General features: G+C 38.0%; 1 protein-coding gene across 5 annotated transcripts in view; it reads right to left on the minus strand.

Moving 5' to 3' along the window:
• abr (ABR activator of RhoGEF and GTPase) overlaps positions 1–15,644 on the minus strand; it is a 343,069-nt gene that overhangs the window by 31,869 nt on the left and 295,556 nt on the right. The window contains exon 1 of one of the 5 annotated variants that reach the window (XM_048161875.1): positions 11,274–12,014. The exons of the other annotated variants lie outside the window; for them this stretch is intronic. Coding sequence (XP_048017832.1) covers positions 11,274–11,459 — 186 coding nt within the window. The 5' untranslated portion in view covers positions 11,460–12,014. Of the gene's footprint in view, positions 1–11,273; positions 12,015–15,644 lie in introns of those variants that run through there. 5 annotated transcript variants of the gene reach the window in all.

The following is a 15,644-nucleotide window of genomic DNA, read 5'->3' on the forward strand; positions in this document are numbered from 1 at the left end:
TCTACCATCTCAGTTGCAATCAAAAGAAATCAAATATTTAATTCACATTCCTCAAGTAGAGTTTAAAACCCTGTCACCATCCCTTTCTTCTCTTCCATTTCCTTCTTCCATTCCTAACAATGAACTGCACAGTGCAATAAACAGACAATGCACCTTGTAGCTTATATGGCAAACATTTACAGCTTGTTTTGATCGAGACAATCAAACAATTTCACCAATATCGTGAAAATGACTGACGCATTGTCATATTTTACTCCCATGGTTTAATGTTCTGAAATATACACTACTGTTCAAAACTTTAGGGTCAGTAATACTGTTGAAAGAAAATATCACTTTAAGCAAGGACATTGATAAAAAGTGACAGTAAAGACATTTATAATGTTACAAAATTCTATTCAAAAGAATCCAGGAAAACAACAAAAAAAATTCCACATAAATATTAAGCAGCATGAATTTCAACATTGATATTAATACTAATTGTCTCTTGATAACCAAATCAGCATATTAGAATGATTTCTGAAGGAGTAAGCGATTTCTGAGAAAATGTTGAAAGTGGATTGGACTGAGCACCACAACACACTTGTAGCCAATCAGCAGTAAGGGGTGTATACACTCATAATGGGGGATAAGAGAAAGTGAGCAAGAGGGAGATTTGAAGAAAGACTGCAGAAAGCAGATGGCTGAGAGACATTACAAAAGAGAAAAGGTCAGAGAAATATCATTGTAAAAAGAAGAGATATGAGATAATATCAACAGTGTTTCTCAGAAATCGCTTACTGCACACCTTTAATCATTTAGCAGCTGGTTTTATGCAAAGCAACTTACAAATGAGAACAATAGAAGCAATTAAACCACAAAAGTGCTGTGGCAAGTCCCAGTTAGCTAGTTAGTCTAGCACAGTACATGTAACAAGTTTTTTTTTTTTAATATATATAAAATATTTAAAAAAAATGGAATAGAAAGAGAACTGAAAGTGTTAGTATAGTATTATCGAGTGTTGATATAGTATGATATATATATATATATATATATATATATATATATATATATATATATATATATATATATACACACACACACACATACATACATACATACATACTGTATGTATGTATGTAGCTGCCAAAACAGCCCTGTCGAGGCATGGACTCCACTAGACCCCTGAAGATGTGCTGTGGTATCTGGCACCAAGATGTTAGCAGGAGATCCTTTAAGTCCTGTAAGTTGTGAGGTGGGGCCTCCATGGATTAGACTTGTTTGTTCAGCACATCCCACAGATGCTCAATTGGATTGAGATCTGGGGAATTTGGAGGCCAAGACAACACCTCAAACTCATTGTTGTGCTCCTCAAACCATTCCTGAATCATTTTTGCTGTGTGGCAGGGTGAATTATCCTGCTGAAAGTGGCCAAAGCCACCAGAGAATACCATTTCCATGAAAGGGTGTACATGGTCTGCAACAATGCTTAGGTAGGTGGTACGTGTCAAAGTAACATCCACATGGATGGCAGGACCCAAGGTTTCCCAGCAGAACATTGCCCAAAGCATCACACTGCCTCCGCCAGCTTGCCTTCTTCCCATAGTGCATCCTGGTGCCATATGTTCCCCAGGTAAGTGATGCACACGCACCCGGCCATGCACATGATGTAAAATAAAATGTGATTCATCAGACCAGGCCATCTTCTTCCATTGCTCTGTGGTGCAGTTCTGATGCTCACATGCCCACTGTTGGTGCTTTTGGCGGTGGACAGGGGTCAGACATGGGCACCCTGACTGGTCTGCGGCTATGCAGCCCCATACGCAACAAACTGTGATGCAATGTGTATTCTGACACCTTTCTATCAGAACCAGCATTAACTTCTTGAGCAATTTGAGCTATATGAATCCAGACATTAAAGAACACATATTGGAACCGAATGTCATGAAAACCAATTTGTTCAACAAAATATCAGATGACATGCTCAAGTTACCCTACACACTCTCTGTAGCATGAGGCCAGTTGTTACAGCTCTAACTCTGGAAACATCTTGGCATTTGCAGGAGAATTTGTGTTTGTTCGTGGTGTGGGAAAAAGCCGTAATTACTGTGGTATTCAGAGTTTAATGTAGAGGTCATGCTGATGTTTGTGTTCTGATGCTTTGGGCTGATGTCACAGGCTGGGCCTGCTGGGCTGGGCCTCTTCCAGTAAATGTAACTTAATCACACAGGAAAAGCCAATAATCTGATGACTCATAAACAACTGTCATCAATGACATCCTCACATCTTTCATCATCATCATATTTTATTGTACAACATTTAAAGCTCTTCCATATAAGGTAAACACAACACTTGACTATCCTTAAAAATGTACTGTGGTAGTACCATGGTACAGCAACAGTATCAGATGGCAACACTATAGAACTATATACCATGGTACTGAATAGGGGTGTAACGATACCCTCATATCATGATTTGATACATATAATGATACTGAACTAATGAAACGATATTATTGCGATACTCTAAGACATATGTTAAAAGGTTAACAAAAAATAAACCGTTGATTAAAATGCTAAAGTTGGTATTACATTGGGGGTGGAAATGAATAGGCTTGGACTTGGTGCTGGTAACCCAATGCACATGACAATGGTGATACCATAATAAAAATATTAATGATTCTGATGCTGAAAATACAGAATTATTTTAGATGGGATCTAAACATATTCACAGTATGCAGTAATTTTAATTTTGGGTGAACTATACACAATACATATTGTCACTATCCACAATACATATTGTAGCATTTTTGTATTGCAATATATTGTGACACAATATATTGTTACACCCCTAGTATTGAATGATTATTATATATTGTTCCTGTAAAAAAGGAGTTAAAAAGCTCCTTGTTACTTTTATTTATTTGAAAGTAGTATGGTATTATTGGAGTACCATTTAAGTACCATGGATCATGAATATCAAAGTACCTTGTATTACCATGGTGCTGCCAGAGTACGTTTTTATATGGGAAGATTCTTTAAAGAACACAATACATGATATTGCTAATTGTAGAAGTCCAAAAAACATGCTAAAATGGTTTTTGTGTGTGACTACTAAAAATACAATTAAGTAACTAAGGAACTAAAACAACAACCCCAGGATTTGAGAAACCTAACTACAGTAAGTACCCTGATAGTTATGGAGCATAAGATATATTTTTAACAGATGTTTATAACAGCAGTTACTATTAGATGCTAATGTCTCTGTTGCTAATAAATGCAAACCAGTTAAACTAAAATAGGACAGCATCACAAATCAAGCTAAACATCTGTTAAAAGAGAACCATGAATAATATTAACAACTCCTCACGGACCCATTCTGTAAAATCCACAAATTATAAGACAAAACATGAAAGAAGTACTGAATCAGAATAACATTAAAAAAATCCAAAAAGCATTACCATGTATTTTTAACATGGTACAATGGTCTTATGCCGACAAAGGTTTGTAGAGTCAAAGTTAAAGTTTTCCCAGTAGTAACATGGCTGTGAGAGCTGGATCATAAGGAAGGCTGAGTGCCGAAGAATTGATGCTTTCGAACTGTGGTGTTGGAGAAGACTCTTGAGAGTCCCTTGGACTGCAAGGAGATCAAATCTGTCAGTCCTAAAGGAAATCAACCCTGACTATTCATTGGAAGGACAGATACTGAAGCTAAAGCTCAAATACCTTGATGCTGGGATTGATTGAAGGCAAAAGGAGAAGGGGAAGGCAGATTGAGAGATAGTGTCACCGATGCAATGAACATGAATTTGGGCAGACTCAAGAAGATAGTGGAAGACAGGAAGGCCTGACATGCTGTACTTCACGGGGTCGCAAAGAGTCGGACATGACTTGGTGACTGAACAACAACAACAGTAATTTTGATGTACCATGCACAGTAAATACCACTGCCATTATTACTATGGTAAGTACATGGTAACAACAATATAACGAGGAGACTAAAATAAAGTTTTACCAAATCATCCAGAGCCATGATATATATCAAAGTACCATGGTGTTCCCATCATTGTACTACAGTAATGCCAGAGCACTTAATTGTAAAAAGACATCCAAGCCGTTGAATCCAGTCCCAGACACCACCATCACTTCATTAGCCCAATAAGCAAGGTCTTGTGGGGGTTCAGTAGCCCCTCAAAGGGTTCTGGTGCCCTCACATTGGCAGCAGAAGATTTATGTGGGTGGTAAAAGCATCCATTAGCATATAGCTGGAATTTAAAGAGGAGCAAAGTTCATCAGTGCTTCAGTTATTAGCGTGTTAAGACCTCGAACACCATTTGTGAGGCAGTATAGGATGGAGAGAAGATAGTTACAGCAGAGAATGGTTCATTCTGGGGAAATATTCTTCTTCTCATGCATAATCTATTTCACAAAGACCCTCCCTCCTTCTGTTCTTTCTTTCATTTCAAAAGAGGAACAATTGCCACAAGGGTCACGATAGCGAGCATTAGCATAAACTGTGTTCTTCGATACAGTCAGTTTTCTCTTTCATGTCATGGCAACAATTTAGAAAATTCAGTATAATAGCACACACTCCTTGAGTACTGAGGTTTGTTAAAATGAGAGTTCAATCCAAACTAAAATTCTGTCATCATTTACTCACCCCCAATTTGTTCCAAAACTGTATAGACTTTCTTCTGTGAAGTATAAAAGAAGTCAATGAAAGTCAATAGGGTCCAGTATTGTTTGGACCCATAATATCTTTTTTTTGTTTTTTGTTTTTTTTGTTTCACAGAACAACAAAAGTCATACAGTAAATGATGACTGAATGTTTAATTTTGAGTGGACTTTCCCTTTAATGCCACAGTAAGGAAAAAGTGATCATAAAATACTGAATCATACTTGCAATGGGTTGGCAAAGTATTCGCATCTGTGCTTCCGTAAAGAGCAATGATTCTCAGCTGGTTTTGCTTCAGGACTAAGATTTTACATTGGACATCAAGTGGCGATCCAACACAGTAGCAAAAATATTACAATCATACAAAAGTTCTTTTCAGTCAATCATCTACATAATTTGACTAGTGACAGATGAATTTGCACTAAAATTCGGATGAGCATGTCACCTTTCATATCGACAACCAAATATTCAAGAGCAAGGTGATAAGCCTATATTATTGTCCTAACTCTACACAATTATACTGTTATTTTCATTTTATTATTAGCATTTACCACTTTATCTATGCTGCCCCAAACAGACCTAAAATATTTGCAATCCTTTTCTGGGTCAAGACTAACCAATTGAGAACCTCTGCTGTATTGAGTATGGCTTTATCTGAAATAACTCCTTACACCATCATGCACTATTCCCTACATTACTTCACTAATATAGTACATTTTAAGTAGTGAATAAAAACGAGTGAGTGAATTCAGACACAGAGTGAGTCAGAAGTGCTGCAGACATCATCTTTTGGAGAGACATAGAATTCATTCAGCGCAATGCTCAGTGCATTGGTATTCTCTAGTGGCTAGCCGTTGAGTGTACATCGGTTGTACACTAGTTATTGTAGTGCATTATGGGATTGAATGAGTGCACACAATGTCCACTGTGGATTTGACACCTCTACAAATGGCTGTCCCTTCAAATAGTACACTTATATAAAGGTATAGGGGGTATATAAGGGTATATGATTTCAGACAGGCTGTTTCTGGTCTGAGGGGTTAAAGTGGCAGTGTGTTCTGATAAGGTTTACGTTTATCAAATAAAAGCACATCTGTGGAGGTCAGACATTATAAGCAGGTCATGAGACAACACTGGGATCATTCATGACCATATCAAAGAAACACACACAGATAAACACACTCTGTTGGTCACAAAGACTCATTTAATATTCAGTCAATGAGACTGGCCATCTGTGAGAGAGTTCACAAGTGTGTTTCAAAGCGTTTTATAGTGCAAATGGCTGCAAAATTATAATTGAAAGTAAGTGGCAATTATGTGTGTATCTATTACACCTGAGTCTGAATATGAGTATATATATATATATATATTACTCATATATATGAGTAAATGTCTTTGTCTACATTTGACAGTCTTTATGTGTCAGTACCTGTGGGAAGACAAAGGCAGGGTGTGTCTGTACAGTACATGTATGTGATTTACAGGCATAATTTACAGGCATAATCCTATAAAGGATTATGCTACTAAATCAAAACAATACAGAATGATGTTTCAGAAACAACAGAAGAAGAGGAAGTCAGTGAAAGACAGGCAGGAGGAAAGAAAAAAGAAAGAGACCTTTAAAAAACCTTTACAAGTGTCCTGCTTTGTTGTGTATTACTACCAAAAGTAATTCTCTATCCTACACTCTTAAAAATGATGGCTCCAAAAAAAAAAAAAAAAAAAAAAGCTGCGAGCAGCGATGGCGGGCCCAAGCCCGGTGGCACCGCCACCCCGGTGGCTTCAGGGCAACTGTGCACAGCTGGCAATAGGCATTTGAAATGGTTAAACATCAAAGGACTATGTCAAATTCACTCCACATTTACTGCACTGCAAGGTGGCGCTATAGAGCCCCTCCTCCCTGCCCGTTTTCAAAGGACTACATGAGCCTGATGAAGTTTGAAGCAAATCGGGTAAAAATAAGAGGATAATCTCAAAGCATGCTAGAAGTGACACTTTCTACTGCCATTTGGTGGCGCTATAACTTTGAATCACAATAGTCACATCTATGTGATCAGCCTTGTACAACGAACACACAGCCAAAGATTAATCAAAATCAATTAATATATGCAGAAGTTATAACACTTTGTTTCCCTTTTCTTGCCATAAATTCGTTGACTCACTTTGACTCACAATAGTCACATCCATGTGATCAGACTCCTATAACGAACACACAGCTGAAGTTTCATAAACATCAATCAGTGTATGTAGACATTATAACACATTTCCTGTTTCTCTTTTCTCGCCATAAATCCGTTGCCTCGCCACGGCCAAACCGTTCGAGATATCAAAAATCCGCTGGCAATTTTTCATCATCAGTGTCTTGACTTCATGCTGACCGAGTTTGGTGGTGATCGCCTAGGAGGAGTATGTCAAATTCCAGAGTATGCATTTTTCAAACAACCCTTAATAGCTGACTCCCTGTTGGGGTGGCGTTTAACTTAGAGCATGAAAGTTGTTCGGCCCGATGAGGTCTATATGTGTACCGAGTTTCATACTAATACATGCAAGTGTGTTCAATATATGGACGAAGTTTTCAGACTTTTTTCAAGGGGGCGCTGTCGAGCCCCCCTGCCACGCCCGGGTACCAGCCTCTGCGGCGTCCTAATGGCCGCAGATTCCAATGTGTGTGCCAATTTTTCAGGAGTTTTTGAGCATGTTAAGGCCCCCAAAAAGCCCCGGAAGAAGGAAAAAAATAAATAAATAAAAAAAAAACAAGCAGCGATGGCGGGCCCAAGCCCGGTGGCACCGCCACCCCGGTGGCTTCAGGGCAACTGTGCACGGCGGGCAATAGGCAGTTAAAACGGTTAAACATCGAAGGACTATGTCAAATTCACTCTACATTTACTGCACTATAAGGTGGTGCTATTAAGCCCCTCCTCCCTGCCTGTTTCTAAGGCTTTGCCCATGTCTACTGGCTAAGAATCCTCATGTGAGTATGGAGTTTCAAACAATTTGAAGCATGCTAAGAGTCTCAAAAGCATCCAAAACGAATATTAAAGTTTGATGTGTTGCCAAGGCAACTGTGTTTGACATATCACGATTTTTTTCAAAGGTCTACATCTGTTTTGACATTATTCAAATGAAGTTTGAAGAAAATCTGGTAAAAACAAGAGGGTGACCTCAAAGCATGCTGAAAGTAACACATTTCCTGCTGCCACTTGGTGGCGCTATAACTTTGACTCACAATAGTCACATCCATGTGATCAGCCTTGTACAATGAACACACAGCCGAAGATTCATCAAAATCAATTAATGTATGCAGAAGTTAAAACACTTTGTTTCCCTTTACCTGCTAAAAATGTGTTGCCTCGCCACGCCCAAACCGTTTGAGATATCCAAAATCCGTTTGCAATTAAACAACTTCAATGTGTTAGCACCAAGTTAAAAAAAGTTTGGTGTAAATTGTATAAACCCTGGAGGAGCAGTAGTATAAAATTCATAGCCTGTTTTTTCAAAAAATTAACATTAAAATCAAAATAGCTGGCTTCCTGTTGGTCGGAGCTAATGAATGTAAAGTAGAAAATTGTCCGGCTTGATGAGAACAATATGTGTACCAATTTTGGTGACTGTAGGAAAAACTAACCCCCCCACTTTTGCAAAAGGTGGCGCTACTGAGCCCCTCCACCACACCCATTTCTATGGCTTTGTCCATGTCTATTGGTTGACAATATTGATGTGTGTGTCGAGTTTCATGCAATTTGAAGCATGTTAAGAGCCTCAAAAACATTCAAGAGTCTGATTAAAGTTTGACGTGTTGCCATGGCAACAATATTTCAAATATCAGAAATCCTGTCACAGGTTTACATCTGACATGTTTTGACAATATTATGATGAAGTTTGAAGCAAATCAGGTAAAAATAACAGAGTGAACTCAATGCATTTTGAAAGTGACACACTTCTTGCTGCCAGTTGGTGGCGCTATAACTTTGACTCACAATAGTCACATCCATGTGATCAGACTCCTATAACAAACACACCGCTGAAGTTTCATAAACATCAATCAATGTATGCAGACATTATAACACATTTCCTGTTTCCCTTTTCTCGCCATAAATTTGTTTCCTCGCCACGGCCAAACCGTTTGAGATATCAAAAATCCGCTGGCAATTTTTCATCATCAATGTCTTGACTTCAAGCTGACTGAGTTTGGTGGTGATCGGAATAATCGCCTAGGAGGAGCATATCAAATTCCAGAGCATGCGTTTTTCAAACAACCCGTAATAGCCGACTTCCTGTTGGCGTGGCGTTTAACTTAGAGCATGAAAGTTGTTCGGCCCGATGAGGTCTATATGTGTACCGAGTTTCATACTAATACGTGCAAGTGTGTTTGATATATGGACCAAGTTTTCAAACTTTGTTCAAGGGGGCGCTGTCGAGCCCCCCTGCCACGCCCGGATACCAGCCTCTGCCCAGCCCTGATGGCCGCGGATTCCAATGTGTGTGCCAATTTTCAAGAGTTTTTGAGCATGTTAAGGCCCCCAAAAAGCCCCGGAAGACGGAAAAAAAAAAAAAAAAAAAAAAAAAAAAAACCCTTAGGGGATCAAGAGGGCCCTGCGCGCTAATTCGCTTGGGCCCTAATAATCCTTAGGGGATCAAGAGGGCCCTGCGCAAATTTTCGCTTGGGCCCTAATAATCCTTAGGGGATCAAGAAGGCCCTGCGCGAATTTTCGCTTGGGCCCTAAAAAAAAAAGGGTTTTTGCAGTGATGCCATAGAAGAACCATTTTTTTCCCTTAGTCTTGAGAACATATTAATCTGAAGAAACTTTTGTGTAAAGGAAAGGTTACATGAATGTTAGATCCCAATAAAGAACCTTCATTTTTAAGATTGAAGAGTGAAAATTAGGTGTTACAGCCACAGGATTATATACGAGGGGTCTTTGTCTGTAACCTGTCTGTCTGTCTCTACGGTCAGCCCTGGGTCAATGGATCGGGAAGAGTATTGATCCCCATGGGCAGGAGGCACACATAAGTACAGCAGAGTCTAAATGCTATGTTTTTACAGCCAGAAAGACTATGCACATAAATTACTGCTCAAAGTGCTGGCAGGGCAGATACCCCATGTGGAGAGACCTAGATTTCTCTCTCTCTCTCTCTCTCTCTCTCTCACACACACACCTACTCCCACAAGTTACATGCAGACTCTGAAGGCACTGATCTCATCACAGCAGGACGATCATTCATCAACAGTGAATGCTGAGCTAGATGCAATCCCATCAATGTTATACCACTCATAATCGAAATGTCATACATTCCTTCCCTCTAGAGCAGGTGTCATTTACACAAAAAAATGTTCAAATCTTTGGGCTCAGTAAGAATTATAATTTAACATTTTGTTACAAAAGATTTCTATTTCAAATAAATGCTGTTCTTTTGAACTATGATTTCAAATCAGTATATTAGAATGACTTCTGAAGGATCATGTGACACTGAAGACTGGAGTAATGGTTGATGAAAATGTAGATTTGCCATTATTGGAATAAATAAATCTTTAAAATATATAAAAATAGAAAACAATTATTTAAATTGTAATAAAATTGTAATTATCACAGTTTTTCCTCTATTTTTCCCTCTATGCCTTGATTTTAGTCATATTTTGATTTTTTATTCATTTTCGTTTTACACATTTTTTTTTTTTTGAATAATTAATTATTAATTCTAAATTCTAATTTTATTTTCAACTGGGATTTCTATCATACTCACAAATGTTTTATCATCAAAACCTCCATTTGTATGAAAAATATTGGATTTTGATTCTGCATCAGTGAATAAAGATTCATAGATTAATTTATAAACCATGTATTAATAAAATTATTAATAAAAGATTATACAATGGTATGTGTAAGAGTAAAAGTATGATTAATCGATCTTTATCAGTGGGTGGGTTATACTTGCCAAGGGCTCTGAGGACAGACACACACACACACACACAGCAGCCTAACATCTAACGTTCAACAACATCGAGCACACTCATTCATAAAACAAGAGTGGACACACACACACACACACACACACACGCACACGCACACGCACACGCACACACACACACACACACACGCACACGCACACACACACACACACACGTAAAAACAATATATAAAATTAAAGAAAGGAGAAAATACATACTTCTATTACTATTTACCCACAAAATATATATTTAAATGTCTCCATGTACAGTTCACTTGCAATATTAGAGTTGCGAATACCTTTTTATACAAAAAATAAAAACTATTTGTTTACATTTTATTTGTTTATACATTTTATATTTGTCTTTACCATGTACTTACAATATTTATAATTACAATGTAAAAGCATAAGCATCAAATGATTGATTTAAATGCTTGTACATTCGATTAATTTAAATGCTAGTACAATGCTAGACACTTAAAATAAAGTGAGACCAACTATTTATAGGATCAACGTTCTGCATTTTGAGACAGACAGCATGAAAAAGTGCAGGTTCATTCAGAGACTTTTAGTGAGTTAAAATCCGGGACACAGACTGAAAACAGATGAAAAGAATGAGATTAGAAGCTGCAGAGAGAGAATGTAACAGATGGAGAAAGAATGATAGAGCAAGTGACCTTTTGCCGGAGCAGTTTACTGCGCACACGGCCCCACAGTTTGGCGCCGCTGTTGGTGTGTTTTTTGATGGCTGAAGGATCGTCCACGCAGCAGTGCCGCTCCACGCGCTCACACACTGAGTTCAGATTACAGTCCGTCACCAAAATCTCGGTCATCCTGTCTGTGTTCCTCTCACAGCAATGCATAGAGAAAGAGAGGGGGGGCGCTGACTCCTGGAACACCAGTAGAATGGTTCCCAAAGATAAAGTCAAACTCTTCCCAAATTCTTCACAGCAAACGGATAAAAAACACTTTTCTAAAATAAAAAAATACAACTTTTTTTTCTTGTGTCTTTACTTGGAGATCACAAGACAAAATTCTTCACTTCTTGAGTTGAGTGCTCTCTGAAGATGGAGTGATTAACAAAATGATTAAAAATCAACAGAGAAATGAACCCTGTGAAATAAAGGGCTCATTTCTGGAGGAAAGTAAACATTGCCATGTTTCTGCCTTTTCTCAAGTTTAATATTTGAAGTATAGATCATTCAGTGGATATTAAAGTAACTCTCTCCTCCACCTGCATCTCTCTCCTGCTGTTCTCTGCTGCGCTTTCCTCAACGTCTGATCCCCAGAAAACAGAGAGTGAGAGGAAGAATGAGTGGGAGGAGAAAAGGAGAGAGGGAGGGAGTGAGAGAGGGAGTGGGTGAGCTGATTCTATCACCATGCAGTTTTTAAGTCTCCAGATGTAAGATGGAGAGAGAGGAAGAAGAGAGACATAAAGATGTAACGTTCTTTGTGTGCCGAGTTACCTCAGTATCAGGGGTGATTCTAGGATTTAAATATTAGGATTTCAATATAGGGGATTAGAATCTTTAGTAGAACAAATTACTGTAACTCCACATAATGTTTCTCTGTCTCTGTCATTCACTCTTATTATCAGTTTAAATACAGAGATTCAAACACATCAGGGGTGAAAATATTTATTAAGTAATATATTTATATTCATACTGAAGTAAAATATTTTTTAAAAACTTTTTTTTGAACACATGTAATGTTTTAAACACTTTTTTTGACTTAATTTGTGCAGTAAAATTAAAGGTGCCCTACAACTTCTTTTTAAAAGACGTAATCTAAGTCTAAGGTGTCCCCTGAATGTGTCTGTGAAGTTTCAGCTCAAAATACCCTATAGATTTATTTTTTTTTTTTCATTTTTTTAACTGCCTATTTTGGGGCATCATTAACTATGCACCGATATATAGGTTGCGGCCCCTTTAATTCTCGTGCTCTCCCGCCCCCCGAGCTCGCGCTTGCCTTGAACAGCATAAACACAGTTCACACAGCTAATATAACCCTCAAAATGGATCTTTACAAGATGTTTGTCATGCATGCTGCATGCATACATCGGATCATGTGAATATTGTATTTATTTGGATGTTTACATTTGATTCTGAATGAGTTTGATAGTATGCTCCGTGGCTAAAGCTAACATTACACACTGTTGGAGAGATTTATAAAGAATGAAGTTGTGTTTATGAATTACACAGACTGCAAGTGTTTAAAAATTAAAATAGCGACGGCTCTTGTCTCCGTGAATACAGTAATAAATGATGGTAACTTTAACCACATTTAACAGTACATTAGCAACATGCTAACGAAACATTTAGAAAGACAATTTACAAATATCACTAAAAATATCATGTTATCATGGATCATGTCCTTATTATTGCTCCATCTGCCATTTTTTGCTATTGTTCTTGCTTGCTTACCATGTCTGATGATTCAGCTGTGCACATCCAGATGTTCTGCCCTTGTCTAATGGCTTGAACATGGGCTGGCATATGCAAATATTGGGGGCGTACACCCCGACTGTTATGTAACAGTCTGTGTTATGTTGAGATTCGCCTGTTCTTCAGAGGTCTTTTAAACAAATGAAATGTCTTTTCCATGTACTGAACTCTTGTTATTCAACTATGCCAAGGTAAATTCAATATTTAGTTCTAGGGCACCTTTAACTGTAAAGATCTACACTTCTCATTTTCATTCATAGCGTTAACATGGACAATTTGCCATGCTTTAGTGGAAGATTTCTGTCCCCTGGTGGAAAACAAACATTTTTAACATTAAAATGACATGAAATTACCAATATAACCAGTAGATGGCTGCAGAGGGCCACTCATTATCTCATTTGCCATTTCCAATCTGTTTTATAGTTCTTTTCATGTGTTTTGCTTTTGGATTTATTATGAAATGAATATTATAGTAAGAGTAGAAAAGTGAATATTAAAGCAAGAGTAGAAAAAGTCTTCAGAAATCATCATTAGAATGATTTCTGAAGGATAAATTGTTATAATATTTCACAACATTACTGTTTTTACTGTATAAATCAGCCTTGGTGAGCATAAAGACACTTCTTTCAAAAACAATAAAAAGTCTAACCAACCCCAAATTTTTCAGTGATAGAATATTATATATATTATATATACACACACACACACACACACACACACACACACACACACACACACACACACACACACACACACACACACACACACACACACACACTCCTGTGTGTGACTGTCATCTGAGACCTGACCTGAACCACCACGTTCTCTACTTAAACACAAAGTTACAGAGACAAAAACACCCTTAAAGTTTGTGTGTTAGTGAAGACAAACATATCTGACACTATGGTTACAGAGCACATTCTTTGCTTCTGTAATCTCTGCAGTGTGTGTCATTGGGAGCCTGAGGCGGCCGCGTCTTGTGGGTGTTGGTATATATATGTTGGTTATGTAAGCAGGAATGGGATTGTTCTACATCTTCTGTCTTCATGCTAGTCTCTGGAGCAGCACGCAATGGTTTTTACCAGGAAATTTTGCACAGTTTCCTTCTCTTTCATTCCATTTATCCTCATGCCACCTTTCCTCCATTCAAATCTCATTTATATTGCATAAGACTGAAAAAAATCACTGTATTACTAGTTCTTTGTGACAACCTCACAGTTGCTGCAGGAACTGTGCCTAGTGTTGGCAAAGATCAAATGGGTGTACTTAAAAATAATTCGGTACAAGTGCTGCACCATGCACCTAAGCACATCCAGTTACACCCAGGATTCATTTGAACATGCTCTCCAGGCCCCTATGGAATCAGCATCCACAAAACCCTGCAGCACAAGTTCCATGTATTCCCTGTTCCTGTGTGCAAGTTTATTAAATATTTTGGCTAATTTTATTATGATTTTAGCTACCAAAAATAGTGAAGTACTCTATGTAACACATTTTAGCATTGTTTAAATTCATTACACAGACTTCCATAGATTAAAATCAGTGGAGAAACTGTTTAGCACAGAAAGTGTACAGATTCCATCTTGCTTGGGAATATCAGAGCTGAGCCATCAAGACTGAAGTCAACATTCAAAGACATTTAAAATGATCAAGCTGTTGTTGGTTTGGTAAAACTTTACAATAAGGTTTCATTTGTTAACATGAACTAACAAAGATGAATTCTCCTAAAGCATTTATTAATCTTAGTTAATGTTAAAATTTAGTAATGCATTATTAAATTTAAAAGTTGTACCTGTTAATATTGTTTAAAGCTAGGGTAGGCAATGTTTTTCATAAACATATTTTGTTATACTGGTTGACACTATTCGCATCATGCTAGCAAACAATAATAGAAGTGGTACTAAATATTAAAAAGACTTCTATAGAAATCTCAGGACCTGTTCATTCTATCAGGATGTCCTACCTGCCTGCCATCTTATGTATTTGCATACTGTGCGCATATCCCATGTCATCAGCGTGTTCCATAATGCTATGCAGAGTTGTAGACACACAGTCACAGAGCACCGCAAACAAACAGCAGCAATGAGCTTATGTTGCATTCACACATCCCATGTCATCAGCGTGTTCCATAATGCTGTGCAGAGTTGTAGACACAGTCACAGAGCACCGCAAACAAACAGCAGCAATGAGCTTATGTTGCGTTCACGCATCCCATGTCATCAGCGTGTTCCATAATGCTGTGCAGAGTTGTAGACACACAGTCACAGAGCACCGCAAACAAACAGCAGCAATGAGCTTATGTTGCGTTCACGCATCCCATGTCATCAGCGTGTTCCATAATGCTATGCAGAGTTATAGACACACAGTCACAGAGCACCGCAAACAAACAGCAGCAATGAGCTTATGTTGCGTTCACGCCACTGTAATTACGAGATGACGAGATACCCTGTGACGTTCTGCTCAGAGCTGTTCAAGTCCTCTGAACTGGAATTATTCATTTCTATGGCAACACTATCAACGGCAAAATTAACTTGCAGCAGTCAGGTGGTACAAGTCAGTAAAGTTTTGTGCTTTGAGACGTGAGGTTATTTGAAAGTGATGCAT

Source organism: Megalobrama amblycephala, linkage group LG16 (assembly GCF_018812025.1).
Source record: "Megalobrama amblycephala isolate DHTTF-2021 linkage group LG16, ASM1881202v1, whole genome shotgun sequence".
Classification (NCBI taxonomy): Eukaryota; Metazoa; Chordata; class Actinopteri; order Cypriniformes; family Xenocyprididae; genus Megalobrama; species Megalobrama amblycephala.